This window comes from Thamnophis elegans, chromosome 3 (assembly GCF_009769535.1).
Source record: "Thamnophis elegans isolate rThaEle1 chromosome 3, rThaEle1.pri, whole genome shotgun sequence".
NCBI lineage: Eukaryota > Metazoa > Chordata > Lepidosauria > Squamata > Colubridae > Thamnophis > Thamnophis elegans.
The window spans coordinates 82,329,176-82,341,608 of NC_045543.1; the positions used below are offsets into that span (position 1 = coordinate 82,329,176).

Here is a 12,433-nt window from a genome sequence, read left to right on the forward strand (position 1 = left end):
TTCTGATGCAGTGTGGTAAACAACTATTTTCTATCAGTAATAGGAGTACTACACTTTATAAGTATGTACATATATTTCTAAACAGATCTGTATTACTTTTGTTTGTTTGTCAACATGAACTATGAATTCTTATGCAACATCCCTAAATAAACTTTACAGGTGCTCAAAATAGAAAACCCTAGCAAATACTTCCCAGTTTTAGTCTAGCTCCATGATGGAGAACCTATGGCCTGTGTGACAGAAGTGGCATGCAGATCGCTCTCTGTGGGCATATGTGCCATTGCCAGCTGCTCTCTTCTGGGTTCTAGTGCTCCAGTGCGCACATGCACATGCTCGAGTTTTGGCACTCAGTGCCAAATAGGTTAACCATCACTGGCCTAGCTTATAAGTTTTAAACTATATACTGTTTTTTTTTCCTTTTAAATTATTTAAGGGGCATCGGTGGGGGGAAAGAAAGGAGACTGTTTATTGATACTAAAGCCTTTACTGTAATAAACCAAATATATTTACAATTTATACAAATGTTTGATCTTCAACAAAACATACAAAAACCCATATCCCAAGAGGCAAAAACCAGGAAACAAGTTTATCCAAGATACCACTGTTCTACACAAGACAGAATGCAGGTGGAACCGCAAGTGCTGAAACGTCATCCCACATCGTCAAGCAATGAGCATGATTCTATGATGTCATAAAGGAGGGTCCCAAAAGGATGCAACAGACTCTGCTGTTCAAGTCCATTAAAGCTATGCTACATTAGTCCTTCTTGCTAGATGTTGAGGAGCGTCATGGGAAGATGTGGGAACCAAGTTCTTCGTTTCATCATTTTAAAAAAGTAGAGTCCTTCTACATCTACAGTTTCCAACACAATTTCTCAGTAGATAACTTCATAGACGGTAGCCTTTTTGTCTCCAGATCCAGTAACTATGTATTTATCATCAACGGAGATATCACAGCTGAGCACAGATGACGACTCTTTGGACTAGGAGAGAAGAAAGAGAAGTATAAGGATCTATGTATGAACACACACCTATGCACAAATCTTCTCTTGCTCCTACCCACAACGTATCAAGTTTTGGATTTAAATTATAATGTGAGTGCAACATGTCATTTTTTAAAGGTTGAAATAAGGCCAGCCCATGGTCAGTTCCCTGAACCTCCTGGCACAGCAGAAAAGATACTGATAGTATTAACCCCCACCCCACCCCATCTCAAAGTGTTCCATTTTAAAACTTATTTTATATGCAAATTATAGTTCTTACCTGGAATATACTGGCACCATATGGGGTCCTCCAGGCGTTTAGGAGATTATCTTTCCCAGTACTTACAAACCATTTGCCTGGAAAATGATCATTGATGAGAACACTTAGACATACTAGATAGACATACACTGTTTTCATAAAAGCTCTCTTCTGAATTGTTTCTAGGCTTCCTTAATACAAGCAACTCTATGACTCCAACATCACATGGGAGGGAAGAGGACAAGGGGAACAGAAAGTATGAAAAAGTGTCAAAGAACACTTTACAAAACTTAATACAACTTTTCATTTTGACAAATGCTTGCTGGCATAAGTAAGCCATGGAGTTTCTGAAATAAACTTTTCAAGTGATCCTTATGAAGTGATTGAAATACATGATTTAACTAAAAGGTTATAATTAACTGGTCCAGTGAGTATCAAAACTTTGGAGCTTCAACATATTTTTGCTTTGCAAGCAAGGAAAACCCTCTGCTACCAGCTATTTTGAGATGCTGCTTTGATTCTATTGTATATTTAGCAATTTTATATCCTGCTGCAATCACAGGATTCTCAGTGCTTCATAAGGTCAGAAAGGTTTTTAAAAATGTATATAGAAAGATATGTATCTGACAAATAAAACGAAAACACATCAATGCCCCCAAAGTCCTTCAGAAAAGGACAATGTTAAACACATACACATCTCCACAAGAAGTCATCCCAGATGGCCGGCCACATCAATAAAAAAAAGTTACCCCATGTTGAGCATTTGGGGCAGTTTAATTGGTTATAAGAGCATGGACCACTGCAGTCATGCCATCTATTTCAAGTAAGGCTGCAACTGGCATATCAGTTAAAATTGGCAAGACTTCACGAACTGATCCAGCAGGAATTGCAAGTCAAAGAGTACTCAAAATTTGCAAACTTCCTGCAGGTGGTTAAGAATACCGTACACAGTGATCCTATCCACTATATTATTATTTTGTAAGCCTTCTCACATCCTTGCTGGGAGAACCACCAAGAAGAGAGCTACATTTCTTTTCTACTTCTTAACACAAAGTGGAATGAAAATATTAAAGTGCCTTCTTTTAAGAGCAGCTGTGGCTAATTTATACAAATGTTAGACATTATTCCTCTAACTTACCACAGTATGCAAACTTGAGTGATAGCACACAGCTTTCATGCAGATGAAGCTGGTATTTGTCTGGCTTATTTACATGCAGTACTTCCACATTACTGCTTTCCATTCCCACAGCCAGCCATTCACCAGTGGGACAATAGCCAAGGGAAAATATCTTTAAAATAAAGAGAGAGCGCTATTTACAATTCCAGCAAAAAGGGTAAACAATGAGAGAGAGGGGGAGAAAGAGAGGGATGGGGTGGAGGGAGAGAAATGGAAACTGTTTTGTATATATTCTGAAACATAGGATGATGATTTAGAGCTGGAAATCAGGACCAATATACATTTATAATATGTCTATATTAATTCCAGAATATGCAGACTAGTGCTAAACAGGCTTGTCACCTATGAAGGCATTTTGCTGCATTTTATTCTCCTTTGTTTTCATCTAGCTAAATGAAAATGCCAAATAAGATATATATGCACTCCCAGTTTTAAAGATTGCATAGGAAATACTCATTTTTCAAATAAATTGTCACAAACAGGTGGTATAAATTCCTAAATACATCCTTGTTAGAAGTGGTTTTTATCCTCTAATAAATGGCTTCCTTAATCGTAGCTTGAGACTACAATAACCTATACAGATAATAAGGTTAAATTGTGAACACAGTTAAGCAGTACTTCTGAGACAAATGTTTGGCCTCTTCCCAGAGTTACTAAATGTACCCAGTATATGAAGGAATTGAAATGTGTATTATTCACCATCCTAGAAATGCTTTAAGAAAATAAAAGACACCTGGGATGTGAAGTCATGCTGCTGGAGCTGCCTTCCTTCTCTCAAGTCCCAGGATCTGACAGTGTTGTCCAGGCCTCCCGTCCAGAGCTTGGTACCATCATTAGAAATGTCAATACAGCTGGCTCCATCTGTGTGGCCTTGGAATTGCCTGATAAAACAAACCAGATTGAATAATGATTTCCTGCCAAAACTCAAGGTAAACACTGTTGTGTTGTTAGTTTTGGATTCTGCCTGAGTATCATCTTCTCTGCATTAGCTAATGTGCATGAAGCAGCAATCTTGCACCCTTTCCCTACTGTGAAATGAGCTCCCTGTATGCAAGTTTTTTTTTTTTTTGCAGGTGCCAAAGCACATGGAATGAACCGCAAATTTGGGTAATGAGAACCAAACATATGTGTGCATTGATCTGTAAAAGGTGGAAGACTCTTTGAAAAGCTGTAATTCACTACCACAACACCTGGAAATAAAATTGAACAGATTACCGAGCTAAACTCAATATACAAAAGGCAAATTGGCTCACAGAGAGAGCCAGTTATTTATAGGCTTTGTCGAGCTGCCGAATCAAGGACATTTTTTTAAAAATGCTTAAAAGATTTGGCTACATAAACACAAGGAGGGAGTTGTCCAGAAACACGGCCTGACTAAGCCTTGCAAAACTCTGATCTAGGTTTGTCATCATTATTCAACATTTTACATTTTAAATGGTTATAATTTTAATATATTTTTGTATGTCAAAGCCCTTGTTCTCAGTAATAAAACCACAAGCATATATTAAACCCTAAGTTTATACATTAAACATTAATGAATGTTTAAAGGTTGTGCTTTTATTCCCATCAGCAATTAGCTTTGGTTTCATGTCATTACTGTTAAGCTGGGGTGAGAATAGAAACAAGCCAGAGTGATCTTCAGCAAAACTCTTTATTTCAGCTCATACGAACAACAACAACAAACTGCCTAACAGTGTTCCTTTTATAGAAGCTGTCAGCTGGTCAACCAATCTGAACAAAGTATTTTGCCACTTTAACAGCGGGTCTGAGTGAGACCTGCAATGACTAGTTTCAGCTACTCATTTCAATTTATAACAAAAGCAGCAACTGAAGAACTACTATCTTGGGATAAGCTGTGAATCGGCTTGATAGGCCCTAGAGCAGGGGTGTGAAACTCGTGACCACATGTTGTCATCACGTAATGTATTGCAACTTTTTTCCCCTTTGCTAAACCAAGAGTGGGTGTGGCCAGCACATGATGCATCCGGCCCAAGAGCCGTGAGTTTGACATCCCTTCTCTCTCTCTCTCTCTCTCCCTCCCTCCCTCTGAAAGTGAAAAGGGTTATCAGCCAGTGCACTCCTTTCATTTTCTACAACCTGTACTGACTGCAGGTAAGGCTGAAGGAATCACAAGTTCAATCAAGACGTATGCTCAGAACACTGGGCAAGAACTCAGGTGTTCAACAATAGGGTTGAATAACCCTTCAAAAGTAATTTGGAAAAGGTGCAACTCTATGATTCTGAAAAAGATGCAGTTGCTTTAAAAGGCTGAAAACAATGCTATGTTTGTATGTTTCAAAATAAATATCCAAATTATTTCCAAAGCACAACTCAAATATGCTACATGGCACTGAGAAGAGACCTTTCCTTTTAGAAGCTCACTATGGGGATTTAAACTTTGTTTTTTCTGTTGGCCATATAAACTAAAGCAGAAGTATTTTCCCCAAAAAACTTTATACATGTAGAGTATATGTCATTTAAATAGAATTTTATCCAACTATTAATTGCTTGTACTTTGGAGTCATGATTTGAGATAACTTCATGACAAAATAATTTTTTAGATTCCTTCCTCTTGTACGCATTCACTCAATTGGCTTAGTCATATAATTAGCATCTATTGTAGTAAACACCAACATGAATAAGCTTCAGGTGTTTTGTGCTACTATTGAGTAAGTGTTGGCTTCCCTCATCCTACACACAATGTGAGAGAGCACCTGTATTGTTTTATTAAGAGCATGGTAAAAAATATACCCCCCAAAAAAATCAGGATTCAAGCAGAGAAAACATTAAAACCACCACTTGAGGCCATGCGTGGCCTCCACATATTTTTTTAGTTGCATTTTAAAAATAAAACAGCCAAATTAAGAATGTCAATGCTGAATCAGATTGTTTTTCTAAGGTAGCGAAAAAGTTCCAAGGCATTGAAGGAAAGTGACAATTATTCAAAAAGGAAAACCATGAAAGCATTTGAAAAAATGTCTTATTGCTGTTTTGTCTTTTTTCCAATATACACATCTTATATTTCAGTACCACACTCCTTTTTCAAAGGATCTGATCTACTGTGTAATTAGCACTTGCATAAGTAAAGCCCAAACCCATTTATAATTACAGATGAAGGGAAAAGAGATACAGAAGATAAAGGCAGATACAAATAATAATTTTCACTTGAAGTACTGGCCAAAATTTTCCGGTATAATGCACGGTGTCATGTAAATTATATTCAAAGGTGATAACTGGACATCTATATCAAGGTAACCTGATTTCAATAGACTTGGGCGAGTCAAACATCTAAATGTGTTGCTTCCAAAGACAACTATTGATGCTGTAGCTTATAAATAAGATGTATACACTGTATGTGTCTGAAAATGTGGCATTGCAAAAGTAGAAATGCATAGCATCAGTTGATAGTATCAATATTATCTAATAACTTTATGATTATGGGTATCAGCCACGAACAGAAATGGAGGGAGGGAAGAGAGAGATTGAAGTTAGGGACTGAATTTTCAACTTTTTGGGGTATAAATTAAATACAAAGCTGTCCATTTTCTTAAAAAAAAAAAAAGAATACACAAGCTGCAGAACTTAAATTAATTTGATTTTTGGCCCATCAGTATAGGGTTCACAGTCCTGCTTGTAATTAAGATGACTCATTCAGTCTGCAAGTGTCCAGAAATGCTTAAGTGGCCAAATGCCGATGCTTTAAATAGCCTCTCATTATGAAGGCAGGTGCAAATGTCAGCTGTGCTTGCTGAGATTTATTGTGCAGTTTTTTGTGTGATATATGAATAGTTGGTTTTGTGGTCCACCAAACATTGTCATATTACAAAGCTATTTTGGACTGTTAAAAGTTGCTGCCTTGCCAAAACATTCCCACCAAGGTGTACCAAAACATTCTTTCTTTTAATCTTGAAGGCTTGAAAGGAAATTACTTATGTGAGCATTATGCTAATTACACACCCAGCCTTGCAAGCTTGGAAATATTAGAGGTTGTCTGCAAAAAGAAGCCGCAAAACCTAGAAGTGGGAGCAGGGAGAAACCCCTCACTAGAAACCAACAAAGGCATCAAGAAAAGCAGGACATTATTTGAGTTAATTTTTATTTTTATTTATCCTTTAGGAAAATGAATGGTTTGAGAGCTGTTTCATTCATTTACACTTAAGTTGATAATTATTTGAGGATAGTCTTAAATTTAATTAACTTAAATTTTGTCTTACATTTAACAAACTGAAGTCTCTGTCTGTGTGGTGAGGGGGAGGGGGAGATTAGCCTGTCACAATACTAAGTGTTTAATGCCAGGAGACTAAAGCTCCTAGATCATCAAGACTAGATCCTATCAAACTAATATTCAAAGTATCATGACAAAAAGATTTTTGATTCCACACTAAGGCAACAGGAAGAGAGTTCTGACAGTCTAAAGGTGTAATTTTAAATTTTCAGCAAACATCATGAAACAGGGCAGGTAAAACAATGAGAGTGGTGCCAGAATACAGTGCAGATAAATAAAAGTTTTGTTATAGTTTTTTATTGCCTTGGGTAGAAACTGTTTTGGCTAGCAAGAGGGTTAGGGTTGAATTAGGCATCCAGCCTAATTTTAAGTGAGAATTTGTAGGAATGGGGGATGGGTGGGGAGAAAAGCGTATAAGAGAATGAGTAATGGGATTGTGTTGTAAGGAGAAGAATGAGAAAATATTAAACGCTATGAGAAGTTGTTGACAAAAGGTCAGGCCAAAAGGTGAGGAATGGTGGATGTGTTATTGGAGATACATGGACACAAATTGAATCATAACTTGGACCTATGATTTGGAGAACTGTGGTGAGGAAATTAGGGATAATTCAGGTTAGCAATTTTCTGATGGCCTCAGTCATGAGAGAAAAATATAGCAGCTGCCATTATTATTTCAGCAGCCACTAAAGAGAAAAAAGGAGGCCCAATCAGGAAAATACACACACACACACACACACACACACACATATATATATTCTGGCAGAGGTTGGGTTGGTAAAAGAGGCAGAGGCTGTGATGAAGATTTGACAGCTGACGCTGAGAGACCCAAACTGGGATCAGAGCCTAGAAAAGTAATGAGAGCAGTAGAAAACCCAAGCCCAAGCTGATCTGATACTGGCTGAAGATAGAGAATGGAAGGACCTTCAAATGGCCAGGGAGCCTGGTTGAAAGAACAGGCTAATCTGTTGAGGGACTTTGGAATTCCCAGGTAAGAGGTAGGAGAAAGGAAGAAGACCAAACTATGGAAAGAGCGAACTAGGAAGTGTAGAAACACTTGTCTTACTATAGTACATTGACTGCATGAGTGCCACTAGGAACTATGAGGAAGGTTTCATTGGCATTGCTGTAGGTAGGTAGACAAAAATGCCTAAAATTGGTAATGTGTAGCAGAAGGCACAATTATGTGGATAAATGATAATAAACTGTTTGAATGGAGAGGACTTAGTGGTGTTTTGTGAGGTCTGTAGAAATTCCCTGGATAGGGATTGGGGACCCCTATTCTAGAAGATCTAGTCCAGCGATGGCAAACCTTTTTGGCACCGAGTGCTGAAAAGGAACACATGTGTGCTTGTCAGGCCCGCGATTCGGAAGAGAAGCTGTCCAGGGTACATGTGCACACCCCAAAATGCACTTCTGGTTTCTGGCACATGCATGCACACCGGCCAGCTATTCTTCCAGTTATTGGTGCACATGCATGTGTGACAATCAGCTGGCTGGCACACATGCTGACACAGGAAAACAGAAGACCAGCTATTCCAGTTTCTGGCATTGCCGCACGGACGAAGGTCAACTGATCATCGCATGTACACACCAGAAACCCAGAAGAGGAACAGGTGACATGGCTCAGCATGTCACTTCTGGCACACGTGCCATAGGTTCACCATCATGGATCTAATCTATATTTTGTTGATCCACCTAGATTCATGGTTCCTGCTTGGACAGCAGGTAGAAGCTTTGTGGCCAGTACTCCTTTGCCCATTTTGTAAGTAGAAGTGCAAGTTATAGCGCCACTTGGATCATGTTCAAGAATATGTTCTTAAGAATATAGAATGAGGAATAGCATATGTCAACAAACAAAGCTACGGAAGAGCCTGAAGCCAGCATCAGTAGAGAAGTAGTTCAAAATAAGCAGAAAGCCCACATGTAACTGAATTAAGAAAGATGATTGAAGAATTAAGAGGTCAGGTAGAGTAGGAACTCAAATTAAAAAAACCCACTAGAGAATGAAAAGCTATTAAAGTATGATGGAAAAATGGATGAAGAATGTCAATAGAGGATCCACTCTTGATCAGGCACATTATAAAAGAGGTTAATTATGTAACAAGTTTGCCATCATTTCACTCTTAATGTTATCAGCTATCCCTGGTGGAGGCTAATTGAATGGGAAATCCTTCAGTCACTGATTATTTGTACTTACATACCAATAGATTTGTGTTGTATTTCATACAGGTATTTCTCGACTTACAACCACATTTGGGAATAGAATTTTTGTTGCTAAGGGGTTCAGTTGTTAAGCGAGTCCTGGCCCAATTTTATGGGCATTTTTAGCATGGTGGTTAAGCAAATCCCAACTGACTTTGCTTGTCAGAAGCCAGATGGGAAGGCTACAAATCATGATCACATGACCGTAAGAGGCTACAAATGTTGTAAATGTGAGCTAGAGGCCAAGAGCCCTAATTGTGATCATGTCGGTGTGACTATTGTTAACTTCAAGAATGGGTTGTCACTTTTTCTGAAGCCATCATAACTTGGAACTGTTGAAGATCCACTCTTAATCCTCAACAGGGAAGGGTCGAAAAAAGTACGACCTGTACTTTTCCTTGATACAAAGTATGTGTTGTACAACTGAAGATAACTAGATAACCTGAAAACAATGCTGAGTATTAAAAATATAAATATTTTTAATACTCAGCATTTTCAAGTCTTTGCAGAGCACACCTGCAGTTTTTCTGGAAGACAAGATGGCTAACACCCAGGTTTCTTTTCTTAAGACAGGAATGTCATTTATCTACAAATGGTGTCAAATAAATATTCTCTAGAATAAAATTCACTCCCTGCCTTGGCCAGACAAGTACAACAATCACCCCCCAAAAATGTACCTTTGCTCAAAGCAAGTGCAGAAATTGAGAATTGGTGTTACTTTCCATTCTAGTTAAGAAAACAAAAGTTGTAAATAAACTATATATAAGTAGCTAATGATGTACCTTCTCAAATGTTGGAAACAGAGGAAAAAATAGGACATTGTTCCTTCAGCTTTATAAGTACAATTTGAAGCCACACCAATCAGTTTTAACAAAGAAAATCTCAGTTTCAAACAAAATCCATGCCAATGAATCATATCTCAGTTTCAAACAAAATCTACGCCAATAAATCATACAACTATTTTTTTTCACTGATTTTAATTATTTTGATAGCATTTGAAAATATAAACCACATTACTGATTGCTGGATTTTTTTTAATGTCATCTCCCTGGCTTCTGAGTGTTTGGAAAACATTATCCATAAAAATACAGCTTCCCACTCATAAGGTTTTGTTTCCCAAACAAGTAACAGGAACCAGACAATTGAATGCCACAGATTTTCTTCTGAAACTGAAACATAGAATCCTAAAAACTTTTGATTTACTCAAACTTTTCATTCTGAAAAAATCAGTGGCAGGTGGAGTACGTCTATATAAAAGTAGCTTTCAGAGTAGTTTCAAACGATAAAGTCCAGCAACTAACCTGACCAGGGTCTGATTGTGTAGGTCCCATACTGCAATGTTCCCATCGCTACAGCAGGAGAAGCACACCTTGGAATCGGGGCTAATTGCTAGAGCATAGCAGGCAGGAGCCGAGGATGTCAACTCTGCTTTGATACGTGGAGTGGGCGCTGCCAGGTCCCAAATGGATAACGTGCTGGCTTCCCCACCAACGATCAGGGTGCATCCATCGGGGAGTAGCTTACAAGACCGGATGTAGTTATCTCTATTCTGGAGAAAAAACACATGGCCTCAAATGTATATAATGCATTAAAGGGCTATGACACTTTTCTTATTTCAAAACACTTCAAGAAAGATATTATAGGACCACTCTGTTACGGTTAAATAATCCAAAAATCAAAAAGATATGGAAAAAAGTAAGAAGTTATTATAGATTCCAATTCATAAACTGAAAACAATTGTCAACATTTTCACTTTTAGTAAAACTTCTGTGAGCTTCTAGAAAATACAGTTCTAACAAACAATTCCAATTTCTTAGAAAGTGCAATAAGATACTTCTTCTCTGGGGTAGATGCATTGCATTTTAAGTTAAGCCACTTGAAGCACTGCAGCTGAAAAATGTGGGGTTTTTTTTTGGCAACACTGATATCTTGTAATATGGTGGAAGTTGTTGTGATCCGCCAGCTGCCAGTAGAGCTGGCAGCAGATTCGGACAGTGAGGAGGTTGGGGAGGAACATGGGTCAGTCCTGGAGTCTAGGGAAGGCTCTGATGAGGACTCTGTGTTGGAGGCAGAAATGGGGCCAGGCCATATGCCAGTTATTGGCTACCTTCAGAGTCAGACATCACTGAGGCAGATGAACAGCTGGAGCCTGTTCGCAGTGTGTGCATGTGCAGAGTTGCCAGACGAAGGGAATAGCTAAAGAACAGGGGTCGACTTGGGAGTAAGGCAACAATGAATGGTCCTCTCAGAGGAAATAAAAGAGGAGTGAAAGGGGAGTAGAGTTTGCAGGAGACAAATTAGTTCGCTTAATTGGTTTGTGAATCTCCGAGACTCCTTGCCACGTTTTTGCAGATATCGGCCTGTCAACTCTCCAAGCCAGATAAGGTCTGTGATTGTAAATCTTCCCTTGAAAGATTTTGCTGGATGTGAATGAGCAGAATTTACAATAAATTAATAAAAAGGGTTTCAAAAGTATTGTTTTTATGGTAGAAATAACCTGAAGAGTAAACTAGGTTTATCTGAACCCAATAGTTTTACTATTGGATTTCAATGAGACCACCTTTATTCAGAATTTCTTACCAGACAGTCCAGTTGAGAAACAGGACTCTTATTGCCAGGTTGGCTGATATCCCAGACTTTGACACACCCTTTTCCACCAGTATACACATGTCTTGTTGGGTTGCTTATGGTAACAGCACACACAACTTCCCCGTGGTTCAAGGTATTGATCTGGCGAGCGTGTCGAGGTATTCCCGGTCCAATTAGAGCATCTGGAGGGAAAGGAACTGGCTGCATCTGGCCGTCTGCAGTAACGTGAAACGAATATGCTCTGGGTGGGAAGAGAAGAAAGTGGCAGGGAGTAGGGGAAGAAAAACAAAGGTCAAATCATTGACACATTTCAAGCTGTGAATGTACATCTATCTGCAACATTCTATGGAATGCAGGTAACCCTCGACTTATGACCAATCATTTATCAACGTTCAAAATTATGATGGCCCTGAAAAGTGAATTACAATCAGTGCTCCTGGTCACTGCAGCATCCCTGGGGTCATGTGATCAAAAACCAGGCACTTGGCATTTATGATAGTTGTAACATGCTGGGGAGGGGATGTCACATGATTGCCATTTACTTCCCAGAGGACACTGGATTTGTTTACAGTACATGGTTTAACAACCACAGCAAAAACGGTCATTGGCTGTGATTCAACTTAATGACCATATCTTTTAGCGATAGAAGTTCTGGTCTCAATTGTGGTTTTAAGTTGGGGATTACCTATAACTGTTTCTATCTGAACAAAGGAAATCAGTAGCACAGAACAGATAATATAGTTTATTTTTCACAGCAACATTTATCAGGAATATCTATCAATTCTTAGCTGATGTGCCTTTTCAGTTCAAATACTTTTCCTACCTTTCCCCCATTTTCTAGAGCTTCATTAACCAGTTCCTAGAGGCTACATATATAGACTGAATGTATTTATTGAAAGACTGGCTTGTCTAAATTCTTCAATAAAGGTCACTGAAATTTGATTATATCCCAATTCTATCTAATACAGGTAGTCCTCAACTTACAAAAAGTTCATTTAG

At 38.5% G+C, this 12,433-nt stretch overlaps 1 protein-coding gene across 4 annotated transcripts in view; it reads right to left on the bottom strand.

Annotated features, from left to right (window-relative positions):
- Positions 1–464: 464 nt before the first annotated feature.
- Positions 465–12,433, bottom strand: part of LOC116506662 (transducin-like enhancer protein 1) — a 78,425-nt gene continuing 66,456 nt past the window's right edge. For all 4 annotated transcript variants that reach the window (XM_032214502.1, XM_032214500.1, XM_032214501.1 and 1 more), the window contains 6 exons: positions 11,426–11,675; positions 10,147–10,394; positions 3,152–3,299; positions 2,380–2,530; positions 1,263–1,339; positions 465–982 (listed from right to left, as the gene is read on the bottom strand). In XM_032214502.1, the coding sequence (XP_032070393.1) occupies positions 875–982; positions 1,263–1,339; positions 2,380–2,530; positions 3,152–3,299; positions 10,147–10,394; positions 11,426–11,675 (982 nt within the window). In that variant the 3' untranslated portion in view covers positions 465–874. The remainder of the gene's footprint in view (positions 983–1,262; positions 1,340–2,379; positions 2,531–3,151; positions 3,300–10,146; positions 10,395–11,425; positions 11,676–12,433) is intronic.